The sequence below is a fragment of the Panulirus ornatus genome, chromosome 27 (assembly GCF_036320965.1).
Source record: "Panulirus ornatus isolate Po-2019 chromosome 27, ASM3632096v1, whole genome shotgun sequence".
In the NCBI taxonomy this organism is placed as follows: Eukaryota; Metazoa; Arthropoda; class Malacostraca; order Decapoda; family Palinuridae; genus Panulirus; species Panulirus ornatus.
The window spans coordinates 17,571,899-17,590,564 of NC_092250.1; the positions used below are offsets into that span (position 1 = coordinate 17,571,899).

Here is an 18,666-nt window from a genome sequence, read left to right on the forward strand (position 1 = left end):
AATGTATGAATGACTCATGGTGAGGTGCCTGAGGATTGGCAGAATGTGTGCATAGTGCCATTGTACAAAGGCAAAGGGGATAAGAGTGAGTGCTCAAATTACAGAGGTATAAGTTTGTTGAGTATTCCTGGTAGATTATATGGGAGGGTATTGATTGAGAGGGTGAAGGCATGTACAGAGCATCAGTTTGGGAAAGAGCAGTGTGGTTTCAGAAGTGGTGGAGGATGTGTGGATCAGGTGTTTGCTTTGAAGAATGTATGTGAGAAATACTTAGAAAAGCAAATGGATTTGTATGTAGCATTTATGGATCTGGAGAAGGCATATGATAGAGTTGATAGAGATGTTCTGTGGAAGTTATTAAGAATATATGGTGTGGGAGGCAAGTTGTTAGAAGCAGTGAAAAGCTTTTATCGAGGATGTAAGGCATGTGTACGTGTAGGAAGAGAGGAAAGTGATTGGTTCTCAGTGAATGTAGGTTTGCGGCATGGGTGTGTGATGTCTCCATGGTTGTTTAATTTGTTTATGGATGGGGTTGTTAGGGAGGTGAATGCAAGAGTTTTGGAAAGAGGGGCAAGAATGAAGTCTGTTGGGGATGAGAGAGCTTGGGAAGTGAGTCAGTTGTTGTTCGCTGATGATACAGCGCTGGTGGCTGATTCATGTGAGAAACTGCAGAAGCTGGTGACTGAGTTTGGTAAAGTGTGTGAAAGAAGAAAGTTAAGAGTAAATGTGGATAAGAGCAAGGTTATTAGGTACAGTAGGGTTGAGGGTCAAGTCAGTTGGGAGGTAAGTTTGAATGGAGAAAAACTGGAGGAAGTAAAGTGTTTTAGATATCTGGGAGTTGATCTGGCAGCGGATGGAACCATGGAAGCGGAAGTGAATCATAGGGTGTGGGAGGGGGCGAAAATCCTGGGAGCCTTGAAGAATGTGTGGAAATCGAGAACATTATCTCGGAAAGCAAAAATGGGTATATTTGAAGGAATAGTGGTTCCAACAATGTTGTATGGTTGCGAGGCGTGGGCTATGGATAGAGTTGTGCACAGGAGGGTGGATGTGCTGGAAATGAGGTTTGAGGACAATGTGTGGTGTGAGGTGGTTTGATCGAGTAAGTAATGTAAGGGTAAGAGAGATGTGTGGAAATAAAAAGAGCGTGGTTGAGAGAGCAGAAGAGGGTGTTTTGAAATAGTTTGGGCACATGGAGAGAATGAGTTAGGAAAGATTGACCAAGAGGATGTATGTGTCGGAGGTGGAGGGAACGAGAAGTGGGAGACCAAATTGGAGGTGGAAAGATGGAGTGAAAAAGATTTTGAGTGATCGGGGCCTGAACATGCAGGAGGGTGAAAGGCGGGCAAGGAATAGAGTGAATTGGATCGATGTGGCATACCGGGGTTGACGTGCTGTCAGTGGATTGAATCAGGGCATGTGAAGTGTCTGGGGTAAACCATTGAAAGTTGTGTGGGGCCTGGATGTGGAAAGGGAGCTGTGGTTTCGGGCATTATTGCATGACAGCCAGAGACTGAGTGTGAACGAATGGGGCCTTTGTTGTCTTTTCGTAGCGCTACCTCGCACACATGAGGGGGAGGGGGATGGTATTCCATGTGCGGGGAGGTGGCGATGGGAATGAATAAAGGCAGACAGTGTGAATTGTGTGCATGGGTATATATGTATGTGTCTGTGTGTGTATATATATGTGTACATTGAGATGTATAGGTATGTATATTTGCATGTGTGGACGTGTATGTATATACATGTGTATGGGGGTGGGTTGGGCCATTTCTTTTGTCTGTTTCCTTGCGCTACCTCGCAAACACGGGAGACAGCGACGAAGCAAAATAAATATAAATGAATAAAACACGTTTGAGTAGGAGATGATCAGCAAATATTATATCACATATGAATTGATAGATGTGTAAAAGAGAAACTTTTGGATGTAAATTTGCTGAGAGGGGCAACTGGTAGGATGTCTGATCGCTGTATTTGTAGAACCATGTTATTATTTGCTTCCTATATAATAGGTATCTATTTGCTTGCAAAAGCATTATGGTATATTTTCCCTGATTATTTGAAGTGTAGAAGTATTTCAGTATGTTATATTTCAATTTTAAAACAAAAATTCTTTTGGGACCAAAAAATACCCTGCAGTTGGATGCACAATTCTGATTATCCAGCTTTTCATAAGATGTACCAGTGATCCAGCAAAGCCAGAATCACTGATATACACTTAACTGCCTATAAAACCAATAAGAGTTAACACACAGTACAAATACAAAATTCAAGTTAGGAGAAGGGAGGGATAAATGGTTTGCTAAGTAAAAGCTATGCTAAGGTAAAAGGTGATAAATCAGGGAAACCCTCTTTTTCTTGAATTTACAATCCCAAATTTGTATTGAGCATGAATAATAGTCCTTATGCTGAGGCTCATCAAGCAAATCTACTACCCTCAGAAAAATACTAAAAATTGTAAGTAGGTCTGTGGGGTATTTTTGAGTCCACAGATTTTTTTTTAATGAAGTATAATGAAACACTTCTGTACCTAAAATAATCGTGGAGAATATCTCTTATGCTCTCCCTTGCCAACAGATACCCAGTGAATACAAAATGAATAATCACATAATGTTTTTTATATGTAATCTTCAGTTATAGACCTTAATGACCCCCAAACAATATTTAAACCTTACATTTTTATGTTAGCATGAAAAATAGTTCTCATACTAAGGTTTTCAAGTTGCAGGGTATTATGTTAGCCCAAAAACCTTTTGTTTTTAGATGTAATATACCATAATGAAATGCTTTTATACTCGAAATAATCATGGAAAATACCTGATAATACTTCCCATGGACAGGTACCCAGTAAATATAAAGGAGTAATCACAATCTTTTTAAGGTGCACTCACATAATTATAGGCCTTACTACCCCAAAGACAATATTTTAAACCCAGATTTATATTCAGCTTAAAGAATAGTCCTCCTACACCCAGTCTTTGCATTTTGCAGATCACTGTAAATGATTTCGTCTTTATGCAAGGAATGTACTTTTACCAGTCACTCTTTTTTTGCCGTCAAAATTTGCTACTGTGTGGGTTTATGGGGTAAAAAGTGCACCAAAACCAGTAAGGGTTGATGGGTAGATTAAGCATGGATCAGTGGATCAGTCTTGTAATTACCACCTTTGATTACAGCTCTCTGCTACTTGTGGGGTTTGGGTGCTATGCTAATATGATTTTCCTCCAGCCTGCTGTATTTGTGGATATTGCATCCAAATGTCCAGCAATATCTTCTCCTACCCCACAATTAGCAGTTAAACAGTAAAGAGTCTCTCTTGACATGAGAAGCAAAGCTTGAAATTTTTACAACCCACTGATTCTGGCAAGGGAGCGTCACCATGGTAGAAAGTGCCCCAAAACTTCTGTCATAGTTGGTGTGTCCTTCGAGAATTGCACACTTTCCCACCTGCAGGTCAGGCTTGCAGTTATCACTGTTATGTGTGGGTCTGTGCTACTTGTACAGTTTGAGTACCTGCTAATATGATTTTCCTGCAGCCGTTTGTGTGTATGTTTGTTAATGTGGTATCCAAACGTCCAGCAACATCTACCCTAGAACTATGAGTTAAACAAAAGAGAACCTCTCAACATAGAAATGAAGCTACAAATTTTTCAACACACTGATGCTGGTGAAGGGGCATCAGCACAGTAGAAAATGTGCCAAAAGCCCAAAACACTGGTGGGGCAAGCGAGGGCATGGGTGTAGTGTGCCACTTACCCACCAGCAGGTTACTCTTCCAATAACCACCGATATTTGCTACTTGTGTGATTTGTGTACAAATGCCTATGGGATTTTCTTGTAACCCATTGTATTTATGTTTCTTAATATGGCATCCTAACTCATGTAAATACCTGAAATATATCATTTGCATATCATGTACATGACACTTATCTGACTCGTATACATCCCAGTACAGTTCTTATGTCTGTCTTTGTCCTCCACTTGATACATCTGTTGACCTAATGTTTAATTTCAGGCATTTTCTTAATCCTGATACTTTCTTTTTACCTCTATCTCAGAAGTGTGTTATTTTAAAGATTTGTAGCTCTTTTCCAATCACATATCTTCAGATTTCATCACTTCTGCATAAAATTCTTAAGCCTATATACCCCTCCTAAACAAAGCAGCTCAGTTATTTGCACACTATTAAGTAAAAGTATATTATATATGACAGTAAGAGTAGATGTGTGCAGATTGAGGTTATTCATTTGTTCCTCATGCTACCTTGTTAAGGCAGGAGAACCCAATTAAGTTTTGAAAAATAACTATTGTCATCTTTACCACCCATCCACTGTTTGTATATATGAGTGGGGGGTTCCATCAAATTTTTATCAAAATTAATTACTTTTTTGTTTAGGAATATGTTTATTTTCCCTATTAGATATTTTAAGCAAGAAAATGTAGTTTATATTAAGTGGTTTGTCTTTTTCAGGTGCAGGAAGGTCAAGCAGTGACAATCACCCCAAACCATCTGTCTTTCTCAGGGTTGCAGTCAGCAGAGCATCTTGTGTATACAATTACCCATCCACTGGGCCCTCATGATGGATCTCTTTTCCATATTGACTCACCAGGCCTTGAACTCCGTCAGTTCATGCAGGCAGACATTAATGATATGAAGATTATATATATGCCACCTTTAGGAGACATGGGCCAAGAAGAAAAATATTTCAGTTTTAAATTTACTGGTAACAATTCAAGATTATTGTAAGCTGGTCTTGTAAAATGTTCTTTTATCAACCCCTTGATATTGTTATTTTCTCCCATGTTCATCCCTCTTTCAAGAAAAATAATTAATGTTATAGTGTCACTTATATGTGTGTAGTTATAAATATTAGTTTATGGAGAACCACATTTAACCTCTTTTCTTTATATTTTAGTATCAGATGACATGACAAGAGAACCCAGCAAATTGCCAGAGCAGAAGTTTATCATCCATGTGGTTCCTCTAAAGGGTACTCAGCTCTCCTTTACTCTTGAGAACCCAGAGTTGGTCATCAATAGCGTAAGTTAAGTGCAGTTCAGTGATAACAGTCTTTTTAACCCAGCACTGGAACTAAGGAAATTAAAAAAAAAAAAGATTGTATGATACATGTGATGAAGTTGTAAGTATTTGAGAATAGCATCTTAACATGAATGTTACACACAAGAGATATAAAATAGAAAAGTCTAACTTATACTTGATTACTAGAATTATTTATTTTATATTTATTTTGCTTTGCCGCTGTCTCCCGCGTTTGCGAGGTAGCGCAAGGAAACAGACGAAAGAAATGGCCCAACCCACCCCCCTACACATGTATATACATACACGTCCCCACACGCAAACATACATACCCATACATCTCAGTGTACACATTATATATATACACACACAGACATATACATATATACACATGCACACAATTCACACTGTCTGCCTTTATTCGTTCCCATCGCCACCTCGCCACACATGGAATAACATCCCCCTCCCCCCTCATGTGTGCGAAAAGACAACAAAGGCCCCATTCGTTCACACTCAGTCTCTAGCTGTCTTGCAATAATGCCCGAAACCACAGCTCCCTTTCCACATCCAGGCCCCACAGAACTTTCCATGGTTTACCCCAGACGCTTCACATGCCCTGATTCAATCCATTTATAGCACGTCGACCCCGGTATACCACATTGATCCAATTCACTCTATTCCTTGCCCACCTTTCACCCTCCTGCATGTTCAGGCCCCGATCACTCAAAATCTTTTTCACTCCATCTTTCCACCTCCAATTTGGTCTCCCACTTCTCCTCGTTCCCTCCACCTCCGACACATATATCCTCTTGGTCAATCTTTCCTCACTCATTCTTTCCATGTGCCCAAACCATTTCAAAACACCCTCTTCTGCTCTCTCAACCATGCTCTTCTTATATCCACACATCTCTCTTACCCTTACATTACTTACTTGATCAAACCACCTCACACCACATATTGTCCATTGGGAATGGATGAAGGCAATAAGTATGAATATGTACATGTGTATATATGTATATGTCTGTGCATGTATATGTTGAAATGTGTATGTGCGTTTATGGAGAGAATGAGTGAGGAAAGATTGACCAAGAGGATATATGTGTCAGAGGTGGAGGGAACGAGGAGAAGTGGGAGACCAAATTGTAGGTGGAAAGATGGAGTGATAAAGATTTTGAGTGATGGGGCCTGAACATGCAGGAGGGTGAAAGGCTTGCAAGGAATAGAGTGAATTGGAACGATGTGGTATACCGGGGTCGACATGCTGTCAGGGCATGTGAAGCGTCTGGGTTAAACCATGGAAAGTTCTGTGGGGCCTGGATGTGGAAAGGGAGCTGTGGTTTCAGTGCATTATACATGACAGCTAGAGACTGAGTGTGAACGAATGTGGCCTTTGTTGTCTTTTCGTAGCACTACCTCGTGCACATGTGTGGGGAGGGGGTTGTTATTTCATGTGTAGCGGGGTGGCAATGGGAAGGAATAAAGGCAGACAGTATGAATTATGTACATGTGTATATATGTATATGTTTGTTTGTGTATATATATGTATACGTTGAGATGTATAGGGATGTATATTTGAGTGTGTGGATGTGTGAGTATATACATGTCTATGTGGGTGGGTTGGGCCATTCTTTCGTCTGTTTCCTTGCGCTACTTCGCTAACACGGGAGACAGTGACAAAGTAAGATCAATAAATAGATGAATATGTATATGTGTGTGTGTGCATAGGAGGGGTTGGGCCATTCTTCGTATGCTTCCTTGCGTTACCTTGCTGATGCGGGAAACAGCAATTATGTATAGAAATAATAAAAAATGAATGGATGGGCCATTTTTTGTCTGTTTCCTGGTGCTACCTTACTGATGCGGGAAACAGCAGTTATGTATTATGAAAAAAGTAAATGATATCAGTAATTGGGAAAAGGAAGAAAAAGTTGGTGCCTAATTGATCAAAAGAATAAAGCAGGCAAAGATTAGCTAAAGATATGATTGAAACTCTGAAGGGGGAACAACTGTTTTAGAAGGAGGTAGGTAGATGGTAGAATAGCATTTTATTCTGGAAGGAAGTAAACAGGTATAGAAGGGAGATTTAAGAAGTGAAGAATTGCAAGATAGGACAGGGAGATAACATGACAGTTGAAATGTTTTAGTAGTTCCTTTCCTTTTCTTTCATACATGGACTCCATTTCTTGCATTAGCAAGATTGTGGCTGGAACATAGGAAGAAATTTCCTAATTGACTTACATCCATTCTCTTGCTTTTATGCAAAATGCTCTGAAACCAGACCCCTTTATCCACAATCAGGGCCCACAGACCTTTCCATGGTTTCCCATAGCTGCTTCATGTGCCCAAGTTCAGCCGATTGACAGCATGTCATCCCATGTAAACCACAATTTAGGTTACCACCCATAGTCAGCACTACAGTCAGTCAAGACTAATGTAGACAGTATTTAATGAAAATGTGTTGAAAGAGGTACTGTACTAAAACAGTGATGAGGGCTTTAGGCTCTTCTGGTATAGAATGAAGTGAACTGGGGATTACTGGGAGGAAGAGGGAGAGGCACTTAGGTTATCTGTTACATCCCCAGAATTATCCAATTCATTAAATGTGTGAGAGCTTGTGGTGGTCATGGAGTTGCATGAGGACTACATGGAGGGAAATTGTTGGGGCTAGGCTTTTCTGTCATCCCATGAATCATCTAAACCAGATGACATCCAGACATTTTGAAGTACCTGCAATTTCTATTTTGCAAGTTATTGAGTTACAATTATACAGTTTGCTGTGACATGATTAGATATGCATGTTAAATGCCTAAATACCTGATATTATTATAATACACTTTATCTTAAAATATTCTTGTACACCTTCAAAATATATATTTTCATTATTATACTTGATCACTGTTTCCCATGTTAGCAAGGTAGCACTAGGGAATAGATGAAGAGACACCCATCCTCTCCTCTACATATATATGTACATACATGTACATACATTTATATATGTGTCAGAGGTGGAGGGAACAAGAAGTGGGAGACCAAATTGGAGGTGGAAGGATGGAGTGAAAAAGATTTTGAGTTATCGGGGCCTGAACATGCAGGAGGGTGAAAGGCAAGAAAGCAATAGAGTGAATTAGAATGATGTGGTATAACGGGGTCGACATGCTGTCAATGGATTGAACCAGGTCATGTGAAGCATCTGGGGTAAACCATGGAAAGTTTTGTAGGGCCTGGATGTGGAATGGGAGCTGTGGTTTCAGTGCATTATACATGATAGCTAGAGACTGAGTGTGAATGAGTATGGCCTTTGTTGTCTTTTCCTAGCGCTACCTCGCACGCATGAGGGGGAGGGGGATGGTATTACATGTGTGGCGATGGGAATGAATAAAGGCAGACAGTGTGAATTGTGTGCATGGGTATATATGTATGTGCCTGTGTGTGTATATATATGGGTACATTGAGATGTATAGGTAAGTATATTTGCGTGTGTGGACGTTTGTGTATATACATGTGTATGGGGGTGGGTTGGGCCATTTCTTTCGTCTGTTTCCTTGCGCTAACTCGCAAACGCGGGAGACAGCGACAAAGCAAAATAAATATAGAAATAAATTATTTATTTTTATTATGCTTTGTCGCTGTCTCCTGCGTTTGCAAGGTAGCGCAAGGAAACAGACGAAAGAAATGGCCCAACCCACCCCCATACACAATGTATATACATACATGTCCACACACGCAAATATACATACCTATACATCTCAATGTACACATATATATACACACACAGACACATACATATATACCCATGCACACAATTCACACTGTCTGCCTTTATTCATTCCCATCGCCACCTCGCCACACATGGAATACCATCCCCCTCCCCCCTCCTGTGTGCGAGGTAGCACTAGGAAAAGACAACAAAGGCCCCATTCGTTCACACTCAGTCTCTAGCTGTCATGCAATAATGCCCGAAACCCCAGCTCCCTTTCCACATCCAGGCCCCACACAACTTTCCATGGTTTACCCCAGACGCTTCACATGCCCTGATTAATCCAATGACAGCACGTCAACCCCGGTATACCACATCGATCCAATTCACTCTATTCCTTGCCCTCCTTTCACCCTCCTGCATGTTCAGGCCCCGATCACTCAAAATCTTTTTCACTCCATCTTTCCACCTCCAATTTGGTCTCCCACTTCTCCTTGTTCCCTCCACCTCCGACACACACACACACACACACACACACATATATATATATATATATTTATATATATATATATATATATATATATATATATATATATATATATATATATATATATATATATGTATATATATATATATATATATATAAGAGTAAATGTGAATAAGAGCAAGGTTATTAGGTACAGTAGGGTTGAGGGTCAAGTCAATTGGGAGGTAAGTTTGAATGGAGAAAAACTGGAGGAAGTGAAGTGTTTTAGATATCTGGGAGTGGATCTGGCAGCGGATGGAACCATGGAAGCGGAAGTGGATCATAGGGTGGGGGAGGGGGCGAAAATTCTGGGGGCCTTGAAGAATGTGTGGAAGTCGAGAACATTATCTCGGAAAGCAAAAATGGGTATGTTTGAAGGAATAGTGGTTCCAACAATGTTGTATGGTTGCGAGGAGTGGGCTATGGATAGTGTTGTGCGCAGGAGGATGGATGTGCTGGAAATGAGATGTTTGAGGACAATGTGTGGTGTGAGGTGGTTTGATCGAGTGAGTAACGTAAGGGTAAGAGAGATGTGTGGAAATAAAAAGAGCGTGGTTGAGAGAGCAGAAGAGGGTGTTTTGAAGTGGTTTGGGCACATGGAGAGGATGAGTGAGGAAAGATTGACCAAGAGGATATATGTGTCGGAGGTGGAGGGAGCAAGGAGAAGAGGGAGACCAAATTGGAGGTGGAAAGATGGAGTGAAAAAGATTTTGTGTGATCGGGGCCTGAACATGCAGGAGGGTGAAAGGAGGGCAAGGAATAGAGTGAATTGGAGCGATGTGGTATACCGGGGTTGACGTGCTGTCAGTGGATTGAATCAAGGCATGTGAAGCGTCTGGGGTAAACCATGGAAAGCTGTGTAGGTATGTATATTTGCGTGTGTGGACGTGTGTATGTACATGTGTATGGGGGGGGGGTTGGGCCATTTCTTTCGTCTGTTTCCTTGCGCTACCTCGCAAACGTGGGAGACAGCGACAAAGTATAAAAAAAAAAAAAAAAAAAAAAATATATATATATATATATATATATATATATATATATATATATATATATATATATATATATATATATATATATATATCCCCTGGGGATAGGGGAGAAAGAATACTTCCCACGTATTCCCTGCGTGTCGTAGAAGGCGACTAAAAGGGGAGGGAGCGGGGGGCTGGAAATCCTCCCCTCTCACTTTTTTTTTTTTAATTTTCCAAAAGAGGGAACAGAGAAGGGGCCCAGGTGAGGATATTCCCTCAAGGGCCCAGTCCTCTGTTCTCAACGCTACCTCGCTAATGCGGGAAATGGCGAATAGTATGAAAAAAAAAAAAAGAATATATATATATATATATATATATATATATATATATATATATATATATATATATATATATATATACATGTACATATTCATACTTGCCCGCCTTCATCCATTCACAGCACCACCCCACCCCTCAGGAAAGAGCATGGCCACCCCTCCATCAGCAAGGTAGTGCCAGGAAACAGACAAAGAATGGCCACTTCCACTCAATTTCCTTCTTTAGCTGTTATGTGTAATGCACCGAAACCACAGCATAATATCTTAGATCAATATAACATGCTCTAATTCCAAAGTGACACAAGTCCGAAACATTGCAACTTGAAGCATCATAATTCAAGGCCTTGCTGTACTGTAAATTAGCTTTGAAACATAGCATTCATACCCTAATATTGTTTTTCTTTGTTTCATCAGCACTTCCTACTTAGTCCTTCAACTTGATTAGCAGCTGTTTGACTTACAACTAGTTCCAGATAGGTTTGTAAGATATAGGATTATAATTTTTTGATTTTTTTTTTTTATAGAATTACTATGCCCAGTTTCCCATGTTCTGTTACATTCTTTTTTGCCATTTTTACTCTTCAAGTGCTGTCTAGCAGGTGTGCTTGATAAAAACTTTTCACTGCTTTTTGCAGCTTACCTCCCACACCATATACTCTTAAGACCTTCCACAAAGCATCTCTTTCGACCCCATCATATTTTATATTTATTCATTTATATGTATATGTGGGTGTGTGGGCGTTTATGTATATGCATGTGTGTATATGGGTGGGTTGGGCTATTCTTTCATCTGTTTCCTTGCGCTACCTCGCTAATGCAGGAGACAGCGACTAAGTATAATAGATTAAAAAAAGATGTTTATTTATTCATAATTAAACTGAAAACAACATATCATTGTGCTGTTTATGTTCTTAAGCTTGCACTCAGTACTGTATTCCTTATTTTAGCATGCCTCAGTACTCCTGGAACCAAAGTTCTTCGAGCTGAGGAATTTAGAACCTGAAGAGGCAATCTTCTTTTTCTTGTTGGAAGCACCTCTCCATGGCATGATAACTAAAGAAGCTAATGGAGAACCAGTTGCATTCACTGAGGGTAAGATAGTAATAGCAGAGTAATTGCACAGTAATTTTTATCTGTATATATTGATATAGTTCTTCATATATGAGGATGGGCAATTGCATTAGTTATATCTTTTACCTGCCTTTCTATTGATATATATGTATTCAGTTCATTCTTGTGTATGTGTGATGAATCATGCTACTTGTTTGCTCTGTAAGCATGTTGTAATGAAGCTTGTGAAGAACTTGGACTTCATAATCCCTTTGCTTAATGCTCCAACCAAGTTTGCTTAGGATTAAAGTCTCCTTTAACACTAATCATGCCTGGTTCCTTTTGATTGTTCATGAAGTTCTTGTCTCAGAATATCAAGGCATACAATTTTTGAGACTACCAACTTGTTGTCAACATATATATGTGTGATCATCTGATATATAATCATTATCTGTCTAACAAAGCACTGATAATGGAAAAACCTTTCTTCATTTTTTCGCTGGTTTAGTGGAAGTAGGATATCATGTTATTCCTCGGTATTAAGGCAAAAAGTAGATTTTTTTCTGCATTCAGAATTACATCTTGCTTTGTATGGACCCAGCATGAGAAGTTTGTCATGCATGTTTTAATCTTATTACACCAGTTACTGAAAATGTGGGGCAGATGTCATTCATGCTAAGTAAGTGCCAGTGCAGGTGGAAAGCACTGCCCTATCCCAGCCCAGAAGAGACATCTAAGACTTCTGAGCTACTTTTACACAGAATACAACAAAAGGCATGACTAAAAACAAGTGTAGTATTGTTAGTGCCACGACAATCCTCGTCTACAGTGTTAGCAACATCATCTACCTTGATTCCTGGACAATAAAAACATTTACAGTATGAAGGGTTTCTGGCACAGAATTCCTCCAGCTGTCCTCAGATCATGAAGTCACTGACAGGCCTTACTTTGTGTTTGTTGTCTCTGACATCATCCAAAGCCTAAGAATAAGTTTTTGTAATTAACATCAAAGGTAAACATGTATGGGGTTTCGCACATCATCACACTATATGGAGAGGTTGGTTTACGCTAGTGAGAGAAGAATGATTACTTTGGGGTATCTCAACACCCACGGTGTTGCTGTCCAACGTTAATGGCTTACTCCCTGATTTTCTCAGCAAGCTGAATTCAATGATGTCCTGAAGGACATCTACCCTCTGTGTTTTCTTTCTTTCTTTCATACTATTCGCCATTTCCCGCAATAGCGAGGTAGCGTTAAGAACAGAGGAGTGGGTCTTTGAGGGAATATCCTCACCTGGCCCTCTTCTCTGTTCCTTCTTTTGGAAAAAAAAAAAAAGGTCTGTCTGTCCATGCAAAACCTGCATATCAGAGGCATCGTAAGGTTATATAAAACTGAACGTCAAACTTCCTTTTGTGCAAGGAAACACTGTTAACCTGTTGGCATGCTGGAATAGTGAACAGAAATTATATATCACTGAAAATAAAGTTTTTTGAAGAAAAAAAAATTACCTTGTGTGTTAGGCTTAGGAGAGTTTTGTGTTCCCCAAGCATTACTCTTTCTTTGTTGGAAGTCTTTCTCCCCTTTCCCCAGGGATAATACACATATATGGTAAACCATGGAAAGGTGTGTGGGGCCTGGATTTGGGAAGGGAGCTGTGGTTTCAGTGCATTGCACATGGTAGCTAGAGATTGAGTGTGAGGGAATGTGGCTTTTTTTTCTTTTCTTTTCGTGGTGCTACCTCACTGTAAGGTGGGGAGGCTATTTCGTGTGTGGCAGGGTAGCAACGAGAATGAATGAAGGGAGCAAGTATGAATATATACATGTGTATGTATACGTTGATATGTAAATGAATGTATATGGGCGTTTATGTATATATGTGTCAGAGGTGGAGGGAACGAGGAGAAGTGGGAGACCAAATTGGAGGTGAAAAGATGGAGTGAAAAAGATTTTGAGTGATCGGGGCCTGAACATGCAGGAGGGTGAAAGGCGTGCAAGGAATAGAGTGAATTGGAATGATGTGGTATACCGGGGTCGACGTGCTGTCAATGGATTGAACCACAGCATGTGAAGCATCTGGGGTAAACCATGGAAAGTTGTGTGGGGCCTGGATGTGGAAAGGGAGCTGTGGTTTCGGTGCATTATTACATGACAGCTAGAGTCTGAGTGTGAACGAATGGGGCCTTTGTTGTCGTTTCCTAGCGCTGCCTCGCACACATGAGGGGGGAGGGGGTTGTTATTCCATTTGTGGCGGGGTGGTGATGGGAATGAATAAAGGCAGACAGTATTTGCGTGTGTGGACGTGTATGTATATACATGTGTATGTGGGTGGGTTGGGCCATTCTTTGGTCTGTTTCCTTGCGCTACCTCGCTGATGCGGGAGACAGCGACAAAGCAAAATAAATATAAATAAATATGTATATATATATGTGTATATGAGGTTGAGGGACAAGTTGATTGGGAGGTAGGTTTGAATGGAGAAAAATTGGAGAAAGTGAAGTGTTTTAGATATCTGGGAGTGGATTTGGCAGCAGATGGAATCATGTAAGCGGAAGTGAGTCGCAGGGTGGGGGAAGGGGCAAAGGTTCTGGGAGCGTTGAAGAATGTGTGGAAGGCAAGAATGTTATCAGAGAGCAAAAATGGGTATGTTTGAAGGAACAGTGGTTCCAACAATGTTATATGGTTGCGAGGCATGGGCTATAGATAGAGTTGTGTGGAGGAGGATGGATGTGTTGGAAATGAGATGTTTGAGGATGATATGTGGTGTGAGATGGTTTGATCAAGTAATGAAAGGGTAAGAGAGATGTGAGGTAATGAAAAGAGTGTGGTTGAGAGAGCAGAAGAGGGTGTATTAAAATTGTTTGGTTACATGGAGAGAATGAGTGAGGAAAGATTGACTAAGAGCATATATGTGTCAGAGATGAAGGGAATGAGGAGAAGTGGGAGACCAAAGTGGAGGTGGAAGGATAGAGTGAAAAAGATTTTGAGCAATCGGGGCCTGAACATACAGGAGGGTGAAAGGCACGCAAAGGAATAGAATGAATTGAAACGATGTGGTATACTGGGGTCGACGTGCTGTCAGTGGATTGAACCAGGGCATGTGAAGCATCTGGGGTAAACCATGGAAAGTTTTTTGGGGCTTGGATGTGGAAAGGGAGCTGTTGTTTTGGTGCATTACACATGACAGCTAGAGACTGAGTGTGAGCGAATGTGGTCTTTGTTGTCTTTTCCTAGTGCTGCCTCGCATGCGTGTGGGGGGAAGAGGGTGCCATTTTCATGTGTGGTGAGGTGGCAATGGAAATGGATGAAGGCAGCGAGCATGGATATGTACAAGAGTATATATGTATATGTCTGTGTAGGTAGTAAAAGCTTTGCGGAAGATGAAAGCTGGCAAGGCAGCGGGGTTGGATGGTATTGCAGTGGAATTTATTAAAAAAGTGGGTGACTGTATTGTTGACTGGTTGGTAAGGTTATTTAATGTATGTATGACTCATGGTGAGGTGCATGAAGATTGGCGGAATGCTTGCATAGTGCCATTATACAAAGGCAAAGGGGACAAAGGTGAGTGCTCAAATTACAGAGGTATAAGTTTGTTGAGTATTCCTGGTAAATTATATGGGAGGGTATTGATTGAGAGGGTGAAGGCATGTACAGAGCATCAGATTGGGGAAGAGCAGTGTGGTTTCAGAACTGGTAGAGGATGTGTGGATCAGGTGTTTGCTTTGAAGAATGTATGTGAGAAATACTTAGAAAAGCAAATGGATTTGTATGTAGCATTTATGGATCTGGAGAAGGCATATGATAGAGTTGATAGAGATGCTCTGTGGAAGGTATTAAGAATATATGGTGTGGGAGGCAAGTTGTTAGAAGCAGTGAAAAGTTTTTATCGAGGATGTAAGGCATGTGTACGTGTAGGAAGAGAGGAAAGTGATTGGTTCTCAGTGAATGTAGGTTTGCGGCAGGGGTGTGTGATGTCTCCATGGTTGTTTAATTTGTTTATGGATGGGGTTGTTAGGGAGGTGAATGCAAGAGTTTTGGAAAGAGGGGCAAGTATGCAGTCTGTTGTGGATGAGAGAGCTTGGGAAGTGAGTCAGTTGTTGTTCGCTGATGATACTGCGCTGGTGGCTGATTCATGTGAGAAACTGCAGAAGCTGGTGACTGAGTTTGGTAAAGTGTGTGAGAGAAGAAAGTTGAGAGTAAATGTGAATAAGAGAAGAGCAAGGTTATTAGGCACAGTAGGGTTGAGGGTCAAGTCAATTGGGAGGTAAGTTTGAACAGAGAAAAACTGGAGGAATTGAAGTGGTTTTTTTTTTTTTTTTTTTCTTTCTTTTTTTTTTTCTCCAAAAGAAGGAACAGAGGGGGCCAGGTGAGGATATTCCAAAAAAGGCCCAGTCCTCTGTTCTTAACGCTACCTCGCTAACGCGGGAAATGGCGAATAGTTTAAAAGAAAGAAAAATAACATATTTATATGTCTGTGTTTGTATATGTGCATAAATGTGTAAATGTATAGGTATGTATATGTGCATGTGTGGGCATTTATGTATTTACATGTGTATGTCGATGGGTTGGACCATTCTTTCGTTTGTTTCCTTGTGCTACCTCGCTGACGCGGGAGACAGCAACAAAGTATAATGAAATAGATAAACATATGTTCATTCGTTCATTTTTTCATTCAAACTGTTCGCCATTTCCCGCGTTAGCAAGGTAGCATTAAGAGCAGAGGACTGGGCCTTTGAGGGGATATCCTTACCTGGCCTCCTTCTCTGTTCCTTTTTTTGGGGGAAAAAATAAAACGAGAGGGGAGGATTTCCAGCCCCCTGCTCCCTCCCCTTTCAGTCACCTTCTATGACATGCAGGGAATACGTGGGAAGTATTCTTTCTCCCCTATCCCCAGGGATAAATATATGTATATGTGTATATGTTGACAGCTAGAAACTGAGTGTGAATTAATGTGGCCTTTGTTGTCTTTTCATAGCGCTACCTCGCACGCGCATGGGAGGAGGGGGGTGCCATTTCATGTATGGCGGAGTGACGACGGGAATGGATGAAGGCAGCAAGTATGAACACGTATATATATATGTATATGTCTGTGTATGTATATGTTGAAATGTATAGGTATGTATATGTGCGTGTGTGGATGTTTATGTATATACATGTGTATGTGGGTGGGTTGGGCCATTCTTTCGTCTGTTTCCTTGCACTACCTCGCTAACATGGGAGACAGCGACAAAGTATAATAAATATATGATTATTTCACTGTCCCTTATTTTCAGAGGACAGTTTTGATCTTCGAGAAATAAGCAACTCCCGTATCCTCTACAGCCATGATGGGTCAGACTCCACATACGACTCATTCGTTTTTCTTGCACTGAGCAATACCTCAGAAGCAAGCTCTCGCATTGCAATTACAGTTCGCCATGAAGATCAGCAACTACCTGTAAAGAGTGATAACGCAACATTTTCAATGACGTTACATGAATGTGAGTTTAGATTAAAGTGATAGTGATATTGATCTTGATATTGAAAAGTAAAACTTTCAAAAGCTATAATTTTAATGAAACAAAAAATTTTATTGTTTTCTCTTTCAGATGAATCAAAAGTTATTAGCACCTGGCACCTTCACTTCACAGATGTTCATTCAAGAGACGAAGATCTAGTGTATACTCTCATCAGTCAGCCTCTGTATGGTGCCCTTATCATCACTGAACCATCTGGAATTACACAAACGCTTAATGAAACCCACAAATTTACTCAGGCAGACATTATCTATGGCTTGGTTAACTACACATCAGATAAGGAAATTGGAATTCAGACAGTAACAGAAAATATGATTTTCAATGTTACAGATCCTCAAAACAATGTTCTGAGTAATCAGGTAATTGAGAGTCAAGTTGATATTATTCCTTGAATATATACCACATCAATGAAGAGGCCATTCATGTAATTCTTTGAGTTTTTTATTGATAGAAAAGTATGTAATTTTCAGTAGTAAGATTGAGATTTATATTTATAACAGGTGCTGAAGGTGATAATCCAGAGTGTGGATAATAAAAATCCTGAGGCAGCAGTAGCAGGAGATCCTGTTATTGTAGCAGAAGGTGGCAGTGTGGTTTTTCCGCCAAATGCCATCACTGCTGTTGATATAGATACTCCATCATCCCATCTCATGGTCATCATTGATATTCCACCAACATTTGGATTCATTTCTAATATTGATGCAGGTAATTGATCTTTTTTAGAAAAATATAGTCTATGTAATACTTGTTTTCTGGGAAAAGTAAAGAGGCCTCTGCTCTTTTGATTGAAATTCTTAATGATGACTTACCATACTATATAGTTTTCTAGGGCTCCTGCAGTGCTCAGGAAGCTGGCCACATTCCCTGGGTGGTATCACAGGTCAAGGAGTGTGGTGATGTTTTTGTCTTTGTTAGGTGAGTGCAGGACACCTTAGGTCTAAATGTTCATTTTCTTTAGTATGGAAGTAGCAGCTTGGGGAAGATGGGTTTTGAGATATGTTGAACTAGCGTACATATAATGTTGTAAAGATGGATGGTGTCCAGGGCTTAGACGAGAAAGTATAATTCATATGTTTGAGGAGTGTCGTTTCAAATGACATGCTTTCCTGTTTTGCCTATGTTTAGGTCACTAGTCGCTGTTGAATTTTATTAATTAGTTTTTCCTTTTCTCAGGAAAATGTAGACATTATAAAGTAAATCTTGTGTCTATACTTAATAGACTGTGCTCATGAACTAGTGATTGGTATTTTTCACATTTGTGTACTTGCAGAACCTAAAAGCAACTCTGGAGTCATGTCACCACTAATGGAGTTTGCCATGTCTGCTGTACAAGAAGGCAAAATGATGTACATTCAGTCTCAACATCGCTACCAAGAACCCGTGCAAGATTCTTTTATGTTCCATGTCTCTGACAATACTAATAATTCTCCTGTTCTGGGATTTAACATAACCATCCAGGTAAATGTGACAATTCTTACTATAATAAGTTTTCCAGAAACAACCTCTATTTAGCTGCTTATGTTAAGAAGTAA

General features: G+C 40.2%; 1 protein-coding gene across 1 annotated transcript in view; it reads left to right on the forward strand.

Moving 5' to 3' along the window:
* Nucleotides 1-18,666, forward strand: part of LOC139757619 (extracellular matrix organizing protein FRAS1-like) — a 163,999-nt gene that overhangs the window by 103,826 nt on the left and 41,507 nt on the right. The window contains 7 exon segments of the mRNA XM_071678266.1: nucleotides 4,472-4,724; nucleotides 4,917-5,041; nucleotides 11,518-11,662; nucleotides 16,892-17,098; nucleotides 17,207-17,493; nucleotides 17,635-17,839; nucleotides 18,405-18,592. Coding sequence (XP_071534367.1) covers nucleotides 4,472-4,724; nucleotides 4,917-5,041; nucleotides 11,518-11,662; nucleotides 16,892-17,098; nucleotides 17,207-17,493; nucleotides 17,635-17,839; nucleotides 18,405-18,592 — 1,410 coding nt within the window.